Here is a 25,679-nt window from a genome sequence, read left to right as displayed (position 1 = left end):
AGCAAAGCTGTAATAGATTCATACACCTATTGTGAAGGTCTGGTAGCAAAGCAGGCAGATGGAGATGACCTGGATTACATGTACATAGCTGTGGAGGTCAGACAGCAAGGCAGAGAAAGTACATGTACTTCACTTTGAAGATCAAACAGCAAGGCAAGGAGATGGATCTGACCTAGACTAGATATACTTAGCTGTGAAGGTCACTCAACAAAGCAGGGAGTTGGAGCTTACTTTTAATACATAAACTGTGAGTCAGACCTGGGGAAAGACACTGTAACATGAAAATGAAGAAAAAACATATTTTCAAGCAGAATATTCTGAAAAGCAAAACATGAGACTTCCATTGTTAACACTCCTTGATGAATATGATACAATTAAAGCGACACATTCCTCTTGTGAGCAAAAGGGTAAAAAAGCTTATGGTCAATGCAAAATCCTAACACCATCATGATACAGTATGAAGTGAAAATTCAAGCTATTCACTAAAAAGTATTCAATTAAAACGAAATAATAAATAATATTCAGGAACCACAGAGACGCATTAAAACATTAAAAGTGCTTGAAATCTCAATACATATAGGCCAGGTTGTCATTATTGGCCATATCAGGGATACTTAAGAGTACAGTTCTTTAGGCATGCTATTGTAGCAGTAGTATTGATGTATGCACATAGAGTGTCATGTTTAGATGTCACTGATATTAAATGGTAGCCATACTGAGTATTGATCATTTGTACTGTGGAGCTATTATGGAAAAATACATGGGCTTCAATGCTTGCATGCTACGTCTTACTGAATTATACATGTGTCTCTGGAAACATGCTCCTGGTTGAAGCTGTAAGCTGTAAATATGTTACATAACGAGCTTTTGCAATTCTTTCACACGAACAAGCTAGCTAGCTCACTGTTTGAGTGCTATTATACCTTTCTGGTGTTCAGTACATGAATCAACCAGTATCTTGCCAACATGGGTACTCTTTGTGAGTATGTCGAGATTGCAGTTGCAGCCTACGTATACAGTGATGCACATAACAACATGGTATGTTTATGCTACTGTAATGCTTTGGTCAGTGCTGATATATTGCTGAATATAGTACAGCAGTCCTAAAAAATAACTTCATTACATTCTAATAGTTCTGCTGCCGGTGCCTCTGGAAAAATTATGCAAAGTGCTACACCTTGTTAACCAGTGGAGCTTGCCCTCATGTTCTATTGATGAATCCTCCCATTTTACATCTTTGCACCACTTTTCGGAACACAAAAAGTGTTAGATCTCCGTCTGTGTATCATAACGTCTGCTTTCCACATCAACTACTTGAATTACTGACCTTTATTTTGTTTTGTAAGTATTATGCCCAATGTCCTCCCTAGGCAGGGATTTTATCATTCTCGCGTCTTGAATTTGATTTAGCCCCTGTGTGCTCATACCTTGTTCCTCTATAGACTTTCCATATCATTTTTGACATTTACCATGGTCTCCAGTCCCAAACCCTCCAAAATCCAAACACATATAGTGTACTAATTGTGTTTCTGATGTTAATTTCATTTATTACATGACCATCAAGGGCTCCATTTACATTGTATCCCTTTGTACTTGGAATGTTAAATCATAGATAGCATCCCTATAGTAAATTCTATTACAAGAGTGTATATATTAGAATTAATTTCCTGCACATAACAGGCAGAAAATCTGAAATCATTGAATCCATTTAACAGTATAAATCTACAAATAGCCTAAGGGTTATACTTGTACCTCGTGATATCGTGTTTTTTTTTTTTTTTTAGCGAAGGACTCTGACAGTCCAGTAAGAGGATTGCGGTGATGACCATTTTAATGTTTGTTCGTGTTGTTCCACGCACGGCTGCCTACTCATTAATCATATAAGTCACAAAATGTGCTTCTGTCATAATGCGCCTATAATTCATTTTATTTTTAAGAAACGCTTCGAAAACACAATGCATTTTTGCATATATATTTTTTTTCTCGTTGAACCTAGTTATGCAAAATGTAGTTTCCAAATTCATTTTTCACTGTCAAATATTTGTATCTGATCCAACTGTAACAATGCAAATAATTGTCACTTACACTTTATTTAAAGCAGAACTCCCTGTACAGTTTTTAAAATGCAAATATTATTTTGCATACTATTTTCAACATTTTTATTTTTTTTTCATTTATTTTTCTTTCTAGATATAATTTGTATTTGCCAGTATTTGTGTACTATCATATTATGAATAGTATAACATTTAAAAAGAACATAGAAACAAAAGTAAGACAACTTTTTGCTAAAGTGTTGGTATATGAAAATATTGTTTAGGACTACAATATGAACACACCGAATAAGACGACCAGTTTATTTCATTAGGAACAATCATACTAATCCATGACAAATAATGGATTTCTAATAAATACATCAGTTATGCACTCTCGTCTATATAGATTCATTATGCCTACCAACGAATCTACTGCCTTAACTAACACATCCCTTTACAACTTCACACATCCTCATTTCTACCACTCCTATTCTATTACAGCCTTAAAGGGATACTTTAGTCACCAGAACCACTCCAGCTAAATGTAGAGGTTCTGATATCTGTAGCATGTCCCTGCATGCTGAACACTGTAAATAGTGATGTTTCAGACAAAACGTCACTCAGACGGCCACTAGAAGTGCTTCCTATCTCAGTGCTGCACAGTGTGCAGTACCTACATTAAGCGATTCCGCGCTCTACATGGAGACACTGAACACATAGAGATGCAACGATTTAATGCGTTTTTCCGCACATGCCCAATAATCTCCCAATGCTTTCCTAGCCAACCACAGGGAGACCGGTGCGGCGTAGGAAAAAAGGTACGTTTCAAACACCTTTTTACCGTGATTGAAGGAGGTTGGGGACCTAAATAGTTAGTTTAAAAGGACACTATAGTCACCAAAACAACGACAGCTTATTGAATTTGTTCTGGTGAGTAGAACCATTTCCTTTGGGCTTTTTGCTGTAAACACTGTCTTTACAGAGAAAATGCAGTATTTACATAACAGCCTTGTGATAATTCCAGCGGCCAGTCCTCAAATGTCTAATAGAGATGCTTCCTGGGGCTGTGCTGCAGATTAAGCAGCACTGCCATTCAGTATCTCAACTCTCTGCAGGCAGACACTGAACTTTCCTCATAGAGATGCATTGATTCAACGCATCTCTATAAGAAGATGCTGATTGACCAGGGCTGTGTTTGACTTATGCTGGCTCTGCCCCTGATCTGCGTCCTTGACAGTCTCAGAAAATCCTTAAAGGAAGCATTGTGATTGGCTCAGACCACCACTTCTGATGATGTCAGTAGACATCAGGCAGGTCAAAGGCAGACGGGCAGAGCCAGCAACTGCAGACTTGAATTTAAGTAAGATTTTACTATATTCAGGAAGGCCAGAGTGAGCTAGGAGGGCTAGATGGTTGTTTTAACACTATAGGGTCAAGAATACATGTTTATATTCCTGATACTATATTGTTCCTTTAACTGTATTCTTCCTTACCTTCACAAACTGCATGGTGCCATCTTCTTCTTGTGCTGCTTCCTAGATCAATTCATTCTCCCTCTTAGTCCTTAATACCAAAATAAAATCCCTCATCATCAGCCACCTCTATCATATGGTTTTGCAAATTCCTGAAAACCCACATACTTAAAGACATATTCCAAAAAAGCATATTGTTTTTACTCTGGTAACCCTTTTACCATCCATTTCATTTTATCAGATGTGGCATCCTTACTGTATCTCTTTCATCTCTTATTACCATCTTCCCATTGTTTTGACCTGTCATCTCCTTGTCTTAGCGACTTTTGCTTACTGTTAATATAATTTGATTCCAACTAAATCTTATGTTTATTGTTCTCCTTGATGACTGCATAAGCACTTGTAAATCATCCCAAAATATTGGCACTACATTAAAAATAATAATACAGATTTGAATCTCATTGAACACTTAGTCTAACCTACAAAAATTCTAGTGTGTGATCATTATACACTGTCACATGCCACAAAAATGCCTGCAAAGCAAATGCATATTTTTATTTATTTTTTGCATTTATCCACAAGTTTTAGATCTAATACAACCCCAATTAGTTTGTGCAACACTTATTGCATATTTAATATATCTATTTAGGACATCAACTGATTTTATCAATAGGAGAACTATGCTAATTAGATATCATAGAAAAGAGAAAAGTGCTAGTGCGCTGAGAAATTTATATAGAGACACCTATAAAATCATCCAGTGACTCTCCAAATGTAAAATAGTGTTTAAAACAGAGACCCAAAAGACAAATATGTGCACCCAAATCACTGACACACATATACTTATAGCCTTATAGCCTGTCAATGTTGGTGGCTGGGTACTGTAATGAGGGAGACAAAAAACAGGGAGGGGGGACAATAGGAGGTACTCCTAGTGCATTAAAGTAAAAATATACAATATAAAACACATATATATAAAATCCCTATAGGTAAAAAACTCACAAAAGTAGAGTGGTATAAGCCCCACTCACGGCTATCATGCCCAGGGAGGATCAGCCCCTTGGGTACGTGGGATCCGCAGAAAAAGCTCTTAGTGACCACTGTTATAGACGCAAAAATTTATTGGTATAATAATGAATTCCAAGTAATAAAACATAAAAATGGGTCAGTCCAGCCGCAAGCTCACCACACCAAATCGATCAGAAACAGGGATAGATGTTAAAAACGTGAGTCTCTGCTCCTGTTCACTCCTGTTTCGAGGTGCCTCTTGCCGGTAGATGTTTCCCAGTCACTTCCGTGTGCGTCAAATGCCGTGGTCACGTGACGCGTTTCGCCCCGCCTCTTGGGGCTTTCTCAAACGAGCAATATTCTCCTCCCACAAAAATACGAAATATATATCGGATGCCCTCAGGCCGTGATCCAATCGGCCACTAAGTCTCTCAATGTTCAAATTAAAGTTCAATATCCTTCCATTATGGGACATCCGATATACCCTTAGAATACTAAAAGTTTATTTCTAAAACACATATTAAAACACTTACTATTAGCCAATATAAAGCATAATCCTACATCATACAAATACTACCATTATACATAGAAACTTCTCTGTCTCTTAAAAACACAATTGTAGCAGCAATATCATATTTGAACAAAGGGGTTGATCTCCTAAACGAATCTTACCTAAAACATACAGAATAAAATAATATAGAAAAAAATAACAGATATATAAATATCCATATAAATACAAATAAAACTTTCTTTCTTGAGTATAAAAAATCTTGAGTATAAAAAATCTCTTTACGAAAAAGGGGGGACCTCTATAAAAAATTACATAGCTCAAAATCCTTATTAAGACCGGACGGGGATAAAGTATCAAGTAAAAAGATCCAGCGCATCTCCTCCTGTCCGATCTTACGAATAAAATCCCCTCCCCTCCAATCTCTAAATACCCGTTTGATCCCCACAAATTCCAGTCCACTGGGGTCCTGATTATGCATATTTTTAAAATGTTCAGAGACACTATGGCACTCCAGCCCTCTTTTAATGTTATATATGTGTTCCCTTATACGAACATGGAGAGGACGTGTAGTCCTCCCCACATACTGTAGGTGACACGGGCATTGGAGGAGATATATCACATTATTAGAGTGACAGCTGATATGTTCTCTAATGCCAAATTCTTTATTATTCCTTTCTGACTTGAACATTAAATCTGTCTTAATATCTCCCTTATTAATAGTTCTACATGCGTAGCACATTTTGCACTTATAAAAACCTTTTGATTCCCCTAAAAACATACCAGGTGGTCTCCTTATTTTTTCTTTATGAAAACTCCGTACTAAAGTGCTTCTCAAACTAGGCGCCCCTCGGAAGGTGACTTTAGGTATAGACGGTAGCAGGTCTCCCAACTCTTTATCCGTTTTTAATATTGGCCAGTATTTCCTTATTATGTGTTTGACCGATCTATGCTGGTCATTAAAATCAAACACTAAAACATCTTTAAAACCATCTATATTTTCACTCTGTTCATGTACTGGATCTATGAGTTCCCGCTGTGTTTTTCCTTTTACCTCATTAAGTGCTTTTTCCAAAATTTCTTCTGGATATTTTTTCTCTTTAAATTTTTTCATGAGATCTTGCGCTTGCTCCTGATATCTAGTTTCTTCCGTGCAATTTCGTTTCAATCTTAGGAGCTGGCCCTTCGGTATGTTATTTAACCATGGGGAATAATGCCCACTACTATAAGATACATATCCATTGACATCTACCTTCTTGAAAAAGGTTTCTGTCTTAAGGACTCCTTCATCAACAAAAATTTTAAGATCTAAAAAATCAATGGACTTATAACTAAAAGAGCTTGTGAGGTGAATACCCCACATATTGTTATTCATAAAACATAAAAAGTCATTAAAATCCTTTTCCGGTCCATCCCAAATAAAAATCATATCATCGATGTACCTGCGATAGGCTCGTACCCGTGCGCTCCAGTCATGCTGCCCATAGATAAAACTCTGTTCCCAATGGGCCATAAATAAATTGGCATAACTGGGCGCATAGGTACTGCCCATCGCAGTCCCCCTGAGTTGCAAAAAAAATTGGGAATTGAACCAGAAATAGTTGTTCTCTAAAGTCCATCTAATGCACTCAATAAGAAAATTGATCTGTTGTTGCCCCAATGTTTGATCTGACTCCAGAAAATACTTGGCAGCAGCACAACCCTTATCATGAGGTATGCACGTATATAGGGAGGTAACATCACAGGTCACTAAAGCATACCCCTCTTTCCATTCTAGGTCTTTGATCATCCTCAGGACATCTGAAGTGTCCTTCAAGTAAGAGCTGGTATTACCCACTAAAGGTTGTAAAAAGGAATCTATGTACTTAGATAAATTATAAGAAAGGGATCCTATACCCGAAACTATGGGTCTTCCGGGGGGATTTACTGGGTCCTTATGGACTTTAGGAAGGGTATAAAAAACCGGAATTCTAGGTGTTTTAATATTTAAAAAATCATATTCTTTACATGTTAGAAAACCTTCCATTTTCCCTCTATCTAAAAGTTTTGTAAGTACCTTTGTCATATTCCCCAATGGGTTCCCCTCTAGTCGTTTGTAGACCTCAGTGTCCTCTAGTTGTCTCATACATTCTGCCACATACTTTCCAGAGTCCATTATCACCAAACTACCGCCCTTATCTGCGGGTTTGATGACAATCTGATCATTTTCTCTGAGTCCCTTTAGAGCCGTCCTTTCTTCATAGGTAAGATTATGTTGTGTTTTTCTGTTCTCTAATTTCTTAAAATCATTAAAAACCGCTTTCTCAAATGCCTCAATATTGCCATGTTTCAAATATGTAGGGTAAAAATTAGACCTATTTTGGAAAGAGGTATGTTTAAGACCGTCATCTTCTAAAGTGCTTGCTACATTATTTTGTCTATTTAAAAAGAATTTTTTAATACATAATCTTCTGCTATATTTCATCAAGTCTATATACGCTGGAAAGGTATTAAAATTCTTTGAAGGTGCAAACTTGAGTCCCTTGTTTAGGACCTTAATTTCATTATCTTTAAGGGAATATGCGGAGATATTATTAATCCCAATTGGGGTTATCGATTGTACCTCTTTTCTTTTCTTTTTCTTTCCTCCTCTGCATCCCCTATACTGATTCTCCTCGTCCTCTTTATTGAAAAATCCCCTCTCTTCGGTTCTCTGTCTAAAAAATCATCCCCATTCTGTCTCATTCTTTTCACTAAAAAATCCCCTCTTTTAGATTCTCTGTTAAGGAGATCTTCATCATCTTGTCTATCTCTGAGTGCTTCAAAGCGATTGTATGTGGTATATACCTGTGGACTACTCCTTCTGTTGGTTCTAAAATTGTCTCCCTGCTTCTTGGGGGTGCTAGGTCTTTCGTATTGCTTCCTCCTATTATTCCTTACTTTTGTCCACTCCTCCCTTTCTCTCCCCTTATCTTGGAAACCCCTTTCCCTATTGGGGTGCACCTCTGGCCATGACCTTGGGTGGGCATTCTGGGGTTTGTGGGGATGGGGGTCTTTATTCCATCTTTCCCCCTTATCCATGTTCCTACTTTGATATTCCTTCCTATAATCCCTCACTTTCCCCTCTTTATAATCTCTTTTATCCCTTCTATATTTCCTAATTTTCGTCTCTTTCACATCAGCCTCCACTTTTTCAATACTTTTTTGGGTCCTCCCAGATAGTTCAATAAAATCCTCTGTTCCCATACATGGCTGCAACTGCTCATGTATGTTCTGTACCTCCTCATCTATTTTTTCTAGAGATTCAGATCTACATGCAATGAGAATGTTCATACATTCAAAAGAAAATCTTTCTAGTGCATCTTCCCATATTTTGGTGTATTTTTCATTTTCTTTCTCAAACGTGGGTGTTTTAAAGAACCTTAGGCCCCTGGGTGTTATTTTCTCAGACAAGTATTTCTCCATTGTAGCAATCTCCCATTTATATTTAGTCTCTTTAATTAATATTTTTTCTAACCGTTTAAAAATCTCCTCAATGTCATTTTCATTTTTGTCTATTTCCTCTCTTACATCGTCATCCTTATCAAATTTAAATGATGACTTCCTTCTATAGTCAAATATAGACATTTTAAATGCAGCCCCTTATCTCTAATTACCAGATAGAAACACACAATATACAAATAAGATAAATTGGCGCAAGATCTTAATAAGGATTTTGAGCTATGTAATTTTTTATAGAGGTCCCCCCTTTTTCGTAAAGAGATTTTTTATACTCAAGATTTTTTATACTCAAGAAAGAAAGTTTTATTTGTATTTATATGGATATTTATATATCTGTTATTTTTTTCTATATTATTTTATTCTGTATGTTTTAGGTAAGATTCGTTTAGGAGATCAACCCCTTTGTTCAAATATGATATTGCTGCTACAATTGTGTTTTTAAGAGACAGAGAAGTTTCTATGTATAATGGTAGTATTTGTATGATGTAGGATTATGCTTTATATTGGCTAATAGTAAGTGTTTTAATATGTGTTTTAGAAATAAACTTTTAGTATTCTAAGGGTATATCGGATGTCCCATAATGGAAGGATATTGAACTTTAATTTGAACATTGAGAGACTTAGTGGCCGATTGGATCACGGCCTGAGGGCATCCGATATATATTTCGTATTTTTGTGGGAGGAGAATATTGCTCGTTTGAGAAAGCCCCAAGAGGCGGGGCGAAACGCGTCACGTGACCACGGCATTTGACGCACACGGAAGTGACTGGGAAACATCTACCGGCAAGAGGCACCTCGAAACAGGAGTGAACAGGAGCAGAGACTCACGTTTTTAACATCTATCCCTGTTTCTGATCGATTTGGTGTGGTGAGCTTGCGGCTGGACTGACCCATTTTTATGTTTTATTACTTGGAATTCATTATTATACCAATAAATTTTTGCGTCTATAACAGTGGTCACTAAGAGCTTTTTCTGCGGATCCCACGTACCCAAGGGGCTGATCCTCCCTGGGCATGATAGCCGTGAGTGGGGCTTATACCACTCTACTTTTGTGAGTTTTTTACCTATAGGGATTTTATATATATGTGTTTTATATTGTATATTTTTACTTTAATGCACTAGGAGTACCTCCTATTGTCCCCCCTCCCTGTTTTTTGTCTCCCTCATTACAGTACCCAGCCACCAACATTGACAGGCTATAAGGCTATAAGTATATGTGTGTCAGTGATTTGGGTGCACATATTTGTCTTTTGGGTCTCTGTTTTAAACACTATTTTACATTTGGAGAGTCACTGGATGATTTTATAGGTGTCTCTATATAAATTTCTCAGCGCACTAGCACTTTTCTCTTTTCTGTATTACGTGGTACCTTTTTACCAGGGTACATTGCTGGTGCTGCTTATTTTATTGTATTGGTATATAATATCATATATAATATTTTAATATATTTTTTTGTCTATTAGGTTGAATCTTGCGCCAATTTATCTTATTTGTATATTGTGTGTTTCTATCTGGTAATTAGAGATAAGGGGCTGCATTTAAAATGTCTATATTTGACTATAGAAGGAAGTCATCATTTAAATTTGATAAGGATGACGATGTAAGAGAGGAAATAGACAAAAATGAAAATGACATTGAGGAGATTTTTAAACGGTTAGAAAAAATATTAATTAAAGAGACTAAATATAAATGGGAGATTGCTACAATGGAGAAATACTTGTCTGAGAAAATAACACCCAGGGGCCTAAGGTTCTTTAAAACACCCACGTTTGAGAAAGAAAATGAAAAATACACCAAAATATGGGAAGATGCACTAGAAAGATTTTCTTTTGAATGTATGAACATTCTCATTGCATGTAGATCTGAATCTCTAGAAAAAATAGATGAGGAGGTACAGAACATACATGAGCAGTTGCAGCCATGTATGGGAACAGAGGATTTTATTGAACTATCTGGGAGGACCCAAAAAAGTATTGAAAAAGTGGAGGCTGATGTGAAAGAGACGAAAATTAGGAAATATAGAAGGGATAAAAGAGATTATAAAGAGGGGAAAGTGAGGGATTATAGGAAGGAATATCAAAGTAGGAACATGGATAAGGGGGAAAGATGGAATAAAGACCCCCATCCCCACAAACCCCAGAATGCCCACCCAAGGTCATGGCCAGAGGTGCACCCCAATAGGGAAAGGGGTTTCCAAGATAAGGGGAGAGAAAGGGAGGAGTGGACAAAAGTAAGGAATAATAGGAGGAAGCAATACGAAAGACCTAGCACCCCCAAGAAGCAGGGAGACAATTTTAGAACCAACAGAAGGAGTAGTCCACAGGTATATACCACATACAATCGCTTTGAAGCACTCAGAGATAGACAAGATGATGAAGATCTCCTTAACAGAGAATCTAAAAGAGGGGATTTTTTAGTGAAAAGAATGAGACAGAATGGGGATGATTTTTTAGACAGAGAACCGAAGAGAGGGGATTTTTCAATAAAGAGGACGAGGAGAATCAGTATAGGGGATGCAGAGGAGGAAAGAAAAAGAAAAGAAAAGAGGTACAATCGATAACCCCAATTGGGATTAATAATATCTCCGCATATTCCCTTAAAGATAATGAAATTAAGGTCCTAAACAAGGGACTCAAGTTTGCACCTTCAAAGAATTTTAATACCTTTCCAGCGTATATAGACTTGATGAAATATAGCAGAAGATTATGTATTAAAAAATTCTTTTTAAATAGACAAAATAATGTAGCAAGCACTTTAGAAGATGACGGTCTTAAACATACCTCTTTCCAAAATAGGTCTAATTTTTACCCTACATATTTGAAACATGGCAATATTGAGGCATTTGAGAAAGCGGTTTTTAATGATTTTAAGAAATTAGAGAACAGAAAAACACAACATAATCTTACCTATGAAGAAAGGACGGCTCTAAAGGGACTCAGAGAAAATGATCAGATTGTCATCAAACCCGCAGATAAGGGCGGTAGTTTGGTGATAATGGACTCTGGAAAGTATGTGGCAGAATGTATGAGACAACTAGAGGACACTGAGGTCTACAAACGACTAGAGGGGAACCCATTGGGGAATATGACAAAGGTACTTACAAAACTTTTAGATAGAGGGAAAATGGAAGGTTTTCTAACATGTAAAGAATATGATTTTTTAAATATTAAAACACCTAGAATTCCGGTTTTTTATACCCTTCCTAAAGTCCATAAGGACCCAGTAAATCCCCCCGGAAGACCCATAGTTTCGGGTATAGGATCCCTTTCTTATAATTTATCTAAGTACATAGATTCCTTTTTACAACCTTTAGTGGGTAATACCAGCTCTTACTTGAAGGACACTTCAGATGTCCTGAGGATGATCAAAGACCTAGAATGGAAAGAGGGGTATGCTTTAGTGACCTGTGATGTTACCTCCCTATATACGTGCATACCTCATGATAAGGGTTGTGCTGCTGCCAAGTATTTTCTGGAGTCAGATCAAACATTGGGGCAACAACAGATCAATTTTCTTATTGAGTGCATTAGATGGACTTTAGAGAACAACTATTTCTGGTTCAATTCCCAATTTTTTTTGCAACTCAGGGGGACTGCGATGGGCAGTACCTATGCGCCCAGTTATGCCAATTTATTTATGGCCCATTGGGAACAGAGTTTTATCTATGGGCAGCATGACTGGAGCGCACGGGTACGAGCCTATCGCAGGTACATCGATGATATGATTTTTATTTGGGATGGACCGGAAAAGGATTTTAATGACTTTTTATGTTTTATGAATAACAATATGTGGGGTATTCACCTCACAAGCTCTTTTAGTTATAAGTCCATTGATTTTTTAGATCTTAAAATTTTTGTTGATGAAGGAGTCCTTAAGACAGAAACCTTTTTCAAGAAGGTAGATGTCAATGGATATGTATCTTATAGTAGTGGGCATTATTCCCCATGGTTAAATAACATACCGAAGGGCCAGCTCCTAAGATTGAAACGAAATTGCACGGAAGAAACTAGATATCAGGAGCAAGCGCAAGATCTCATGAAAAAATTTAAAGAGAAAAAATATCCAGAAGAAATTTTGGAAAAAGCACTTAATGAGGTAAAAGGAAAAACACAGCGGGAACTCATAGATCCAGTACATGAACAGAGTGAAAATATAGATGGTTTTAAAGATGTTTTAGTGTTTGATTTTAATGACCAGCATAGATCGGTCAAACACATAATAAGGAAATACTGGCCAATATTAAAAACGGATAAAGAGTTGGGAGACCTGCTACCGTCTATACCTAAAGTCACCTTCCGAGGGGCGCCTAGTTTGAGAAGCACTTTAGTACGGAGTTTTCATAAAGAAAAAATAAGGAGACCACCTGGTATGTTTTTAGGGGAATCAAAAGGTTTTTATAAGTGCAAAATGTGCTACGCATGTAGAACTATTAATAAGGGAGATATTAAGACAGATTTAATGTTCAAGTCAGAAAGGAATAATAAAGAATTTGGCATTAGAGAACATATCAGCTGTCACTCTAATAATGTGATATATCTCCTCCAATGCCCGTGTCACCTACAGTATGTGGGGAGGACTACACGTCCTCTCCATGTTCGTATAAGGGAACACATATATAACATTAAAAGAGGGCTGGAGTGCCATAGTGTCTCTGAACATTTTAAAAATATGCATAATCAGGACCCCAGTGGACTGGAATTTGTGGGGATCAAACGGGTATTTAGAGATTGGAGGGGAGGGGATTTTATTCGTAAGATCGGACAGGAGGAGATGCGCTGGATCTTTTTACTTGATACTTTATCCCCGTCCGGTCTTAATAAGGATTTTGAGCTATGTAATTTTTTATAGAGGTCCCCCCTTTTTCGTAAAGAGATTTTTTATACTCAAGATTTTTTATACTCAAGAAAGAAAGTTTTATTTGTATTTATATGGATATTTATATATCTGTTATTTTTTTCTATATTATTTTATTCTGTATGTTTTAGGTAAGATTCGTTTAGGAGATCAACCCCTTTGTTCAAATATGATATTGCTGCTACAATTGTGTTTTTAAGAGACAGAGAAGTTTCTATGTATAATGGTAGTATTTGTATGATGTAGGATTATGCTTTATATTGGCTAATAGTAAGTGTTTTAATATGTGTTTTAGAAATAAACTTTTAGTATTCTAAGGGTATATCGGATGTCCCATAATGGAAGGATATTGAACTTTAATTTGAACATTGAGAGACTTAGTGGCCGATTGGATCACGGCCTGAGGGCATCCGATATATATTTCGTATTTTTGTGGGAGGAGAATATTGCTCGTTTGAGAAAGCCCCAAGAGGCGGGGCGAAACGCGTCACGTGACCACGGCATTTGACGCACACGGAAGTGACTGGGAAACATCTACCGGCAAGAGGCACCTCGAAACAGGAGTGAACAGGAGCAGAGACTCACGTTTTTAACATCTATCCCTGTTTCTGATCGATTTGGTGTGGTGAGCTTGCGGCTGGACTGACCCATTTTTATGTTTTATTACTTGGAATTCATTATTATACCAATAAATTTTTGCGTCTATAACAGTGGTCACTAAGAGCTTTTTCTGCGGATCCCACGTACCCAAGGGGCTGATCCTCCCTGGGCATGATAGCCGTGAGTGGGGCTTATACCACTCTACTTTTGTGAGTTTTTTACCTATAGGGATTTTATATATATGTGTTTTATATTGTATATTTTTACTTTAATGCACTAGGAGTACCTCCTATTGTCCCCCCTCCCTGTTTTTTGTCTCCCTCATTACAGTACCCAGCCACCAACATTGACAGGCTATAAGGCTATAAGTATATGTGTGTCAGTGATTTGGGTGCACATATTTGTCTTTTGGGTCTCTGTTTTAAACACTATTTTACATTTGGAGAGTCACTGGATGATTTTATAGGTGTCTCTATATAAATTTCTCAGCGCACTAGCACTTTTCTCTTTTCTGTATTACGTGGTACCTTTTTACCAGGGTACATTGCTGGTGCTGCTTATTTTATTGTATTGGTATATAATATCATATATAATATTTTAATATATTTTTTTGTCTATTAGGTTGAATCTTGCGCCAATTTATCTTATTTGTATAATTAGATATCATGACATTTAGAAAATGCATTATGATAACTTGTCAAATGCATCAACAGGAATAAGAGATGGTAATAAACTAGAAAAAAAAAAGGCAACACAAATTATCTAGAAGAAGGAAGCGAACAACACAGCAGTTATTTGAGGGTTGTGTTTTTAAGCTTTCAGCGTACTGACAGTTGGTATTTGATAATTAGCGTTTGGATGAAAATAGGAACATTTTCTTGGAACCCACCTTCAGGGATTACAGCATCTACTCATTGTCAACCCGTTAAAATTTGTTGACCAGCCTTACAATTTCATGGTGAGCTGGAAGAGACAATTGCTTGTGTGTCCAAAATGGGCCATGCTCGTTAGCATTTCACACCTAGCAGTTATAGAATAAACAAAATAGGATTTAAATCCTGACCGTATATGTCATCATTGTAACAGTCCTTTCCCTTCTGTTCATGTAGGTGATTGTATATATCCCATTTCCCTTCCCTTCTTCTTTTTCTTTTTGTTTATGCTACTGAAAGTATTGCTTTGTGTTATTAGTTTAATAGAATGTATGCTGGCTGTAATTACATAGCCTATTTTGTATCTAAGGGAAGAAATTTTGAACTTTGACTTTCTTGCCTTTTTAAAATCTTGTTTTTAGTCTTTCATCTTTCTTTTTTTCTGTACACTTTATTTTTATTTTAACATTAAATATAAAATCTAAAATCAATGCAAATGTTATCAAAGTATAAATCTTATTTAATGTATGATTGCTATTCTAATCCTTATTTTTCTCTGTCTGTTGCGTCATTATGCATTTACTACCAACTGACCTCTGATCACACAGTCTGTATTATGCATTTTATTATAATTAAATATTAAAATCTATACTCTTTGAGTTTTGATGTGTGTGAGATTGGCTTTTAGACAGAGCAAAAGATAAATAACATATAATGTGTTTTATGTTTTTTTTCGGATAGACGAGCCATGCTTGACCTATCTTTTGCAAAATAATTAGAGTGCTTTCTACTGTGTAACGTATACGAGCTTCAAACACTGCACATGAATTAAATTTGTACGAGTTGAATAAATAACAATTTAAAAAGCTATCAAAGTCTTTCATGAAAGAGTAATGACTTTTAATTTCCATTTTTGTTTTGCAGCAACTAGTAGCTATGCAGGAAGAGTTAAACAATAAAAAGAGTGAACTCGAAAAAGCCAAGGAGGAGCAGACTCATGCTCAAGCGCTTGTCAACGTTCTCAAGGAACAAGTAAGTATGCAACCCTTACCTTGTGTGTTTTGTTCAACTTGAAGATTTACACGTTTATACTGTCTGTTTGCGTATTTAGTCTTAATGTAGTACTGTTATGGGCTACAAAATAAATTACTGTCTAGGGGCAAGCTGAAAAACTATGGACAACTGCATAGACCTCTATCCTTCACCTTCAAAAATTCACTTCTTCTGTTGCCCCATTGGACATAAGGTTTGAAGTGGTTAAAAAAGTGTTAAAAAAAAAAACGCAGGATGTGTAGTAAGATTGCACACCACCAATAGATCTACACAGGAGAAGGGGGGGAGACGCCAGAGATGTCCATTATGTGCCGGATTCTGACTATGAAATGTGCAGGCAGTAAAGCCTCAAGTTATGTTTCAAGCCAAGGGGGGATTGTGGGAAACTAGGAGACTGAGGAAGTTAAATAAAACATAATAATTAAAAACAAGCACTGAACAGTGCTGAAGTAAATTAGTTTTTTTGGAATGTTCGTGTATATTTACAGTCTGTTTCCTAATGATGATAAGTGCATTGTATCCTTCCAATGAATTACACACATTTTTTGCAAGGAGTTTTGTATCACTCAAGGAGTCAGCCATCCATACAGACATGCAATCAGTTGTAGAACTTTCTGAAATTAGTTTTTGCTGTTATTTCACTTGTGCTGCTCTGTCTGTACAGCAGGTGCATAGTCGTGCCAGGCTAATATCAGACTTCTGTGACCTCCGTTAATTAAGGAACCCAGCTGCATTAGTTTCTTTCACTCCATATGGAATTGGCTGAGGGGGGAAACAATCAAGAAAACTATCATAGCAAAAATTGCATGTGGCAGAAACAAAGCACCCTGGAATAGGTTTGATGAAGAATCCTGGGATATTATATTTTGTTGCTATAATCATTTCTCTTTGCTCTGTGTAGAATTAATTCGTGTTCATCTAGTTCAGTACACTTTTTACACTGAAGCAAAAAAAGCATCACAGAAAGGTTTTCCTTAAAAAAGATTTTCGAAAACAAAAAAAAAGGTGTGTTGTACTGTCATTCAGCTACACCCAGGACTCCCATGATAGCTCAAGGTGTGGGCCCCTGTGTCCACCCACTCTTACGTCCATCCACAGGGCACACACCTCAGTCTGGCCACAAGGATAAATAAAGTGGAGGCAGTGTGTGTCTGGTGGACGGCCGTGTGTTTGTGTGTGCATAGTGGATGTAAGGTGTGTATGTGTGTAGTGGATGAAGTTTGTGTAGTCGATGCAAGGTGTGTGTAATTGGTGCATTGTGGATGCAGTATATGCGCAGTGCATGTAGTGTGTGTGTGCATATATTTCTGGGTAGGATAGGGGCTTCTGTGAATAGCAAGCATTTTCTTTCTTTCTTACTTTCTTACTTTCTTTTTTTCTTCTTACTAAAAATAATAAATATATTTTTTTATTTTACTTCCCCTTTCTGCTTCTTACTTGTGGTCAGGGAGGGGGGACATTCCCTGATGGTCTGGTGGCTTGGTGCAGGATCCTACATGCTGTTATAAAATTTGACCAATGGAAATAAGTAGATATAGGTTGATAACCGAAGTACCATCACATGTGGCACAAGGTGCAGTGGTTGGCAGTGGGAGGACCAAGCCACTTACTAACTGATATATTTACTAAAGTGAGAATTTGTGAGAATTCATATTTAAGACCAAAGTGGCCAAACAGAAAGTATCAAATGCAAAAGGGTAATAAGCGCTCTCTTCTCAAGGGTGAGCAGCAGTTCACCAACAAGGTGTTCCCTCTACCTTGTTATAAATGGACAGATAAAATAGAAAGGTGAACAGCGCTAAAGATCAGAAATTGTACATACGTTTAGTAGAAATACTGGCCAGCGGAGTAAACTTTGAGGAGCTATATCAGCTCGGTGTTAAGAGCTTGGACGGAATCATCCCCGTCTATGGATTTCTTGAGGTTCCGGATCGTTGGTGAGTTTATAGGTGTAAGTATTCGTTATATGAAAAACAAGAGTAAAATACTCCACATGGTTTAGTACGTAAATATAAAATATTGTAGTAAGAGTAGATGATCCTACTTACATATACTAGAGCAACGACCTGCTCTAGTTTGGAGAATTTCACCTGAAATCCTGACAATTCTCTCTAAATGAGTGACCATGTTTGTGTGTGTGTTGTGGTACATAGCCAGTGTACAATGTATAAGCAGATAGCACAATCATTTTTGAATATGTTTATTAAAAAAATTCTTTATATGAAATTTCTTTGATCCTCTGGAGATGAAAGATGGATTTAGATTAACCCCTTAAGGACCAAACTTCTGGAATAAAAGGGAATCATGACATGTCCCACATGTCATGTGTCCTTAAGGGGTTAATTTCCAAATATTTGTTGGGTATGTCTGTTCCTGTCCTGTTAACATTTTGGTGCGGTATTAATATACAGATCAGCTGGGAATATATATATATATATATATATATATATATAAATATGTATATATATATCTGTAAAGGATAAGTACATGGTTGAAACGGTAGTAACTGGTTTGTAAATAATGAGTTTGGACCTTACAGTAGGGCATGTAATAGGAGAAACACTTGCTATACATGCTAGGATCGGTGGAAATAACAGCCATTTCAAGGACTGGAAAGTTTCTGGGTGGACAGAGGAATATCATAGATATACAATTTTCTGTTATTTGGATACTATATAATAAAAGATGGAAGCGTCGGTTACAGCATCACTAGATAGGTGTTGACACAGTAGTATTATCAACATTGGCTAGTTTATTTGGATCCCAATACAGAATGCATTGGGGACTATGCCTGTGTTAAAAATAATAGTCACTTGTGTCACTAGAGGGGGGTTTTAGGTGCCATGGCCCCCTGCACTTTTGCTTATAAACTTTCAGTACTGGAAGGAGGACAAAGCTTCTTTGTTTAGTGGAACTTTTGCATAATGGATGGCCGAAGCTCAGTATCTCTGTCCTCAAGTCTTGTGACAAATAATCAATATGAAGCTTCCCTTAAGCTAACAAAATCTGTTCTGTTCTAAGTAGTCCAGTACATTAGATTCCTCGGCTCACAAAGCGTAATAAAATTTGTTGCAGAGTGTCTGACCTCGGCTTTTTTTTCTTAAGTTCTTCCTACCACAAGAGTAATGTGATTTGTGGAAAAGTACAGACATGTTTGTCTAATCCTGTTGCAGAAACATTTTGAAACAATCCGTTCCGCCTGTCAATACGTGTTTGTAATCCCCACAGTCGTGGCGTTAGAATGTTCATGGTTTTGGTCTAATAGTGTTAGATTGATGAAGTTAAGCAAATGGGAGTTTGTTCATCAGCTTGAAGATGAAGCTGTGCATGCTCTGTTCAATAGGTGTAAACAAGAGTGAAGTGGGCAAAGTTTTTCATTTGCAATGAATCCTATTATTCCTGGTGATGTCTGTAACAAGACAAGGTATGCATGTTTTACCATAATAATAACAGCAGTTTATGATGGGAACTATTTTGTAATTTTTATTAAACTACTTTTTTATTTGATTACCATTTGATGAACCACTAGCTCTGTGTCAATGAACAATCTAGCACCAAAAGTGACTTTCATGTCTATCTGCTGACAAATTAATAGCCTTTTTATTATCTTCAATGGGCAGGATATGGTTGATTTAAGTTAATATACCTATAGCAAACTCTGCACTCCTTCTTTATCTACGTTACTACCTTTTCTATCCCCGGGTGCCCTCGAAGGCACCTTTCCAACTTTGTTGCTCTCTATATATACCTACCTAACTGGGACACAATACTCTGAGTGCCCATATTTGACACTCGCTAGATCGCTGTAAAACTTATCTGTTAAACTTAGATTGGACGGCAACGACCTAACCGGGGAACGTAAGCTCTCCAGCCGACCCAGGTATACTGGGCCCCCTATGGCCACCCACTACTATGCAGGATTGAAGTTATCCCTTCCCCTGTATTAAGTAGATGACATTGACCATTGGAGGCACCACAGGTTTTCTATAAGAGACATTGGCTAAGGTTGACAGAGGAAACTGGCCACCAGCCCTACTACTTCACCAAATACACAACCAGACATATGGGTTCCCTATATCCGACCGCAGATCACAACAACTAAGGTGTCTGGGAACCACGACCTGGTTTGTATTTGCATGTATGGGCACATTCAGACTGACCCTCTTGCTACATTCGACAGTCTCAGCATTACATTTTGATTAACAGAGACATGTTGACATTAAGGGTCGTATCGCTATAACTACCTGGAGTCTCGCCCCCTAGTGGCCATAATAAGACTATAGGGAAACTAACTTACTGCTCATTGAGCTGGGCCCTGGGTTTTAACCCACGGGGGACTGGTGGATTAGAATACTGAGTAAGTATTTTCACCCCAGTACCCGTATATGGGAAATCCCTTATCGCCCCCTCTCTCATTAATTCCCATAGAGAGGGTCCGTCACCCAGCCCAGCACACCATACACTTGATATTCCAACTAGTGTATTCTTTCCCCCTTACTTACTAATTTGTATCTCTTTATTGTTTTTCATGTTGTTGGCTCTCGGCTAGTTGACTGCGACTATCTGTTTCATACCCAGTCAGACAATTATAGCCGGGATAGCTATTTTGATGTATATCTATTAATAAAGTATTTCTTTTAACTATTCTCTTTGAGATTTTGGTGCACACTCTAATTCAGGAACAGATCCTTTCTCTCCCCTTCCCCTCCTCCTTTCTTTTTGTATACTTTTTTATTTGTACACATTAAATTGCTCAAAGTCTCATGGTGGACTTGCCCTCATGCACATACTATCTGGAACGCCAGTTGACTGGCATCATACCCATACCCTAGAAAACTGACAATAGATGCTTGATCACCGATCAGCACATCATGTTTCAATTCAAGACCTTGTAACCCCATGTGATTGTTTGCACCTGACAGTGATGCACCAAGACACAACCCTTATTGTTACGAGTGTCAATTAGGTGCACATAGGGAAGGGCTTTAAAAACACAGTCTTCTTTCTCCCAGTGCCCATTAATGGGTGAGCATTCTGTGTGTTGTTGGCTTGTTATCTCAATATTCTATTCCATTGTATCTCTTGTATTTTGTTTTTTATTTGTTCACTATTTGTCTGCTGCCTGTAATGATTCTTGGCTGTTTTTTTTTTTTTGAGTACTCTGAATTCTGGTGTCCCAGACTTATTTGTGTTTCTGTTTTTTGCTAATTCACCTATTACAGTTATCTTTCATTTCCATTATCTCCAACCACTCTTGGTTTGGCAAGGTTTGGTAAAACCATCACGTTTGTTCTCTAAGCAGTGTAAATAGCCACACTGCTGCTGCAACTATAAACGATCCATGTTATTCACTATCACATGTTGCAGGCTGGATAGTCATAGCATTTTTTTTTCTAGCGTAAATGCAAGCTATGCACGACACTTGTGAATAATAGCTGCAAACAGCAATACATTGAAATTGCTTGCAGTTATAAATAGCAACGTTTAAATAAATAAATAAATAAATAAACTCTAGGTCTGGGAGACCCCAGTATGTATGTACCAAAAGTTGAACCCTTTAAGGGGTACTGGAGTTATTATGGAAATTTGTGGGGCCATTTCCATGGCTGAAATTGAATACTGAAGAAATATCTCCAATTTTACAGGTTTGCTAATATTTTTGCCCATACCTACATTAATGTCAGAGTGAAATTACGTCGGGTTTAGGCTGTGTAACCCCTTAAGGACCAAACTTCTGGAATAAAAGGGAATCATGACATGTCATGTGTCCTTAAGGGGTTAAGGTTAGAGTTGGGTAACTTTAGTGTTGGGGTACATGAGGTGTTTTTAACTCCTTAACCCCTTAAGGACTGAGCCAAATGTACACGTTGTGAACAAAACAAAACGTAAACAAAACCTGGCATTTGCGCTATATGTCTGTCAGGGCTTTCATTTAATATCAAATATTTAGCTATGAAACATAATTTAATATGAAAAAAATGGGAGAAAATAAGCGTTATTTTTTTAGTTCTACATGACATTTTAACTGTCAATGTCATAATACTGTTTGCTTTTACTGCAATAAAATACACATATTTGTATTCAGCAAAGTCTCACGTGTAAAACAGTACCCTCTATGTACAGGTTTTATGGTGTTTTGGGAAGTTACAGGGTCAAATATAGCACGTTACATTTGAAATTGAGATTCACCAGATTGGTTACGTTGCCTTTGGGACTGTATAGTAGCCCAGGAATAAAATTTACACCCATAATGGCATACCATATGCAATAGTAGACAACCCAAGGTATTGCAAATGGGGTATGTCCAGTTTTTTTTTAGTAGCCATTTGGTCACAAACACTGGCCAAAGTTAGCGTTAGTATTTGTTTGTGTGTGAAAATGCAAAAAACGCCAATTTTGGCCAGTGTTTGTGACTAAGTGGCTACTAAAAAAGACTGGACATACTCCGTTTGCAATACCTTGGGTTGTCTACTATTGCAAATGGTATGCCATCATAGGGGTAATTTTCATTCTTGGGCTACCATAGGGTCTCAAAGGCAACGTAACCAATCTGGCGTATTTTAATGTGAAAAAAATGAAACACAAGCCTTATATTTGACGCTGTAACTTTCCAAGACACCATAAAACCTGTACATGAGGGGTACTGTTGTACTCGGGAGACTTCGCTGAACACAAATATTTCAGCGTTTAGAGCCGCTTAAAATAGGGCGTAATAGTACGCCCTCCGGTCTTAAAGGGTTAAAAAATCACTATAGTGTCAGGAAAACAAAGCGGTTTTCCTGACACTATAGTGCCCTGAGGGTGCCCCCACCCTCAGGGTCCCCCTCCCATGGCGCCCTTCAGCCACTTACCTTATTCCAGTGCTGGGCTCCCTCGATGCTGGTGACCTCTCCTCCCACTCCGACGTCAGCCCCCCCCGGTCGACGTCACAGGAGCCGAATGCGAATGCACGGCAAGTGCCGCGAGCGCATTCAAAGTGTCCATAGGAAATCATTTCTCAATGCTTTCCTATGGACGCTCTGCGCGATGGAGGTATAATAGGCCTCCAGCGTCACAGATGCGCCTCTAGTGGCTGTCCGGAAGACAGCCACTAGAGGCTGGCTTAACCCCAAATGTAAACATAGCAGTTTCTCTGAAACTGCTATGTTTGCATCTGAAGGGTTAAAACCTGAGGGTCCTGGCACCCAGACCACTTCATTGAGCTGAAGTGGTCTGGGTGACTATAGTGTCCCTTTAAGGATGGAAGCAAGTGTTCAAGTTCTGAACCTAAACAAAGCCTAGAATTTTACTATATATCTGTTCAACCATAATTTCTCTTTCATATTAAGTGCAGCCACACTTATATATCATTGTGTTCAGAAGAAACAGGGATTTCATTTCACATCAAATATTTAAATATGAAGCATAATTTAATATAAATAAAAATAAATAGAATTTAAGAAAAGTTGACTTCCAAGTTCTGCATGGCATTTTAACTGTGAATGTCATAGTACATAATACACATAATTGTATGCTGTGATGTCCCACCAGTACAACAATGCCCCCATGTACAAATGTCATGTTTTTTTTTTTAAAGTTACAGGGTCAAATATTGGGCTTGCCCATTTCAATTTTTACTTGAAATTAGCCAGTCAGCCCAGGAATGAAATTGACCCCCCATAATGGCATACCATTTGCAAAAGGTATGTCCAGATTTTATTTTAGTAGCCACTTAGTCACAGACCCTGGCAAAATTAGTGTTCATATATACTAAATATATATATATATATATATATATATATATATATAAATATAAAGTAAGGGGTGCACTCACAGGTCTTCAATGAAGTGAAAAACTGGTTTATTGGGTGAAGAAAAACATCAGTACATCTGTGAACAAAATCGACGTTTCGACCCCTAAGGGTCTTTTTCAAGATTTCTATTTTCTGTTTTGTGTATATATATATATATATATATATATATATATTATGCATTTTTCATACAGAAATAGACCTTTCACCGATGATGATATCATCATTGTAGGTTAACTGCACTAAAACACTCATATTTGTATTAAGCGATGCCTCACGAGTACAACAGTACCTCCCATGTACAGGTTTTATGGGGTTTGGAAAGTTAGAGGGTCAAATATGGGGTTGCAAATTAAATTCTCTGATATTTCTGCTGGGCTGTTACGTATTATGGTAATTTATCTGTTGCCTTTACAAGCCCTTTCCTAATCCCACCCAGGCTGACCAATCACAGACTTCCCAATGCAGCTCAATGAGAAGTCTTTGCAAGGCAGGTGCTCTGAGCAGTTGCTGCCTCTTGAGTTTAACTTTACTGAGCTAAGCAAGTCAGAAAGTAACAGGCTATGTTGCCTGAATGACAGCAAGGGGGCTATCACTAGTTTAGTTAAAAAAAAAAAAATTATAATAATAATTTTCATTGATATCTGCACTTTTTGTAAAATGAAAAAAAGAGGAAACACTTCATGCACACATAAAGCACTTCAGCAAGCTAACGTGTTATAGGCGCCTGAAGCATCCTTTTAACTCCTTCGAAACAGCAAATTGAGCCAAGCTCAAACATCATAGTATGTAAGTTAGTGAACTATAGATCGTGACACAGCTGGAAAAAAAATGTAAATAGTGCTTTGAAAATGCTTGTGATATAAATATAAACTATAGTGTTAAAGTTTATTAGTAGCTCATTTAGTCTTTATTTTACCAGGAGGAAAAAAAACATAATGCACAGTTTTTACTGGAAGCGATTATTGACACTAATGAAAATTAACAGGTGAAAATCGCCAGATCTGCTTTTCTTCTCCCAAAGAACACAGCTATTTGTTTCCAAGATGTTTGACTTTGGATACACGTAGGCTCATTTATCCAAATATCTTTCTAAGCACTTTTCTTTGACACATTGCTCTGTTATGTAGTTGGTGTTGCCAGATTGCTTACATTTAATGTTATATCAAAAACTGGAAATTTTTCATATGCAATTAAACATTTAGTCCTTCATACAAATGAAAAAAAAAACTCTTCAAGAGCTGTGTGAACTATTACTTTACTTTTAAAATTCAGCCTTTCATTAATGCCAAAACCTTGATATTTTTAAAGAAACACTAAAGCAATAGAAATATAAAAATATAGTCCTAATGCTAGACTGCTGTACTAATTATTTGTTGCGCCCCGCCTCCAGATTACCATTATTCTCAGTGTGTGCAAGCCTTAGTGTGGCCACCCTGCCTCTGCTAACTGAGATAATGGAGAAACACTGAGAAGCTAGTCCGCATGCCCAGAAAATCGCCAATCTGCGCCAATCTGCATTTCCGCATAGAGATACGTTGACTCAGTGTATCTCCATGGGTAGCGTTCAGTGTCTCCATGAAGAGCGTGGAGATGCTCTGAATGTCGGTTCTGCAATCTTTGCAGGATCGAACCAGGAAGTCCCTGTAGAGGCTGTTGGAGTAACCGCCACTACTGGTGTTAATCAGCAGCAGTGTAAAGATCGCCTCTTCTCAGAAAAGGCAGTATTTCCCCTGCTGAGGCTGCAGGGACAGGCGATTTGCCCCAGAACCACTACATTAAACTGTAGTAGTTCTGGTGCCTAGAGTGTGGATCTAACTCCAACAATGTACGGTGGGCCTTTGTATGTGTTCTACGTGCCTTTATATGTGTTATTACATGGACAAGTACAGTAATTTATCGTGACAATAAAGTTACTACAATTTGGCTGCATGGAGCGTCATACACTTGATGGAGAGCTGTTTAAACAAGCAAATGAAATCATCTACAAGCTTCCATTCAGCTGTGC

The 25,679-nt window shown here is 37.5% G+C and overlaps 1 protein-coding gene across 3 annotated transcripts in view; it reads left to right on the top strand.

Annotated features, from left to right (window-relative positions):
* Positions 1-25,679, top strand: part of ENOX1 (ecto-NOX disulfide-thiol exchanger 1) — a 597,059-nt gene that overhangs the window by 544,899 nt on the left and 26,481 nt on the right. For all 3 annotated transcript variants that reach the window (XM_063425978.1, XM_063425979.1, XM_063425980.1), the window contains one exon: positions 15,753-15,860. In XM_063425978.1, the coding sequence (XP_063282048.1) occupies positions 15,753-15,860 (108 nt within the window). The remainder of the gene's footprint in view (positions 1-15,752; positions 15,861-25,679) is intronic.

This window comes from Pelobates fuscus, chromosome 1, assembly GCF_036172605.1.
Source record: "Pelobates fuscus isolate aPelFus1 chromosome 1, aPelFus1.pri, whole genome shotgun sequence".
Taxonomy (NCBI): Eukaryota; Metazoa; Chordata; class Amphibia; order Anura; family Pelobatidae; genus Pelobates; species Pelobates fuscus.
This window is presented reverse-complemented; position numbering and strand designations above follow the sequence as displayed.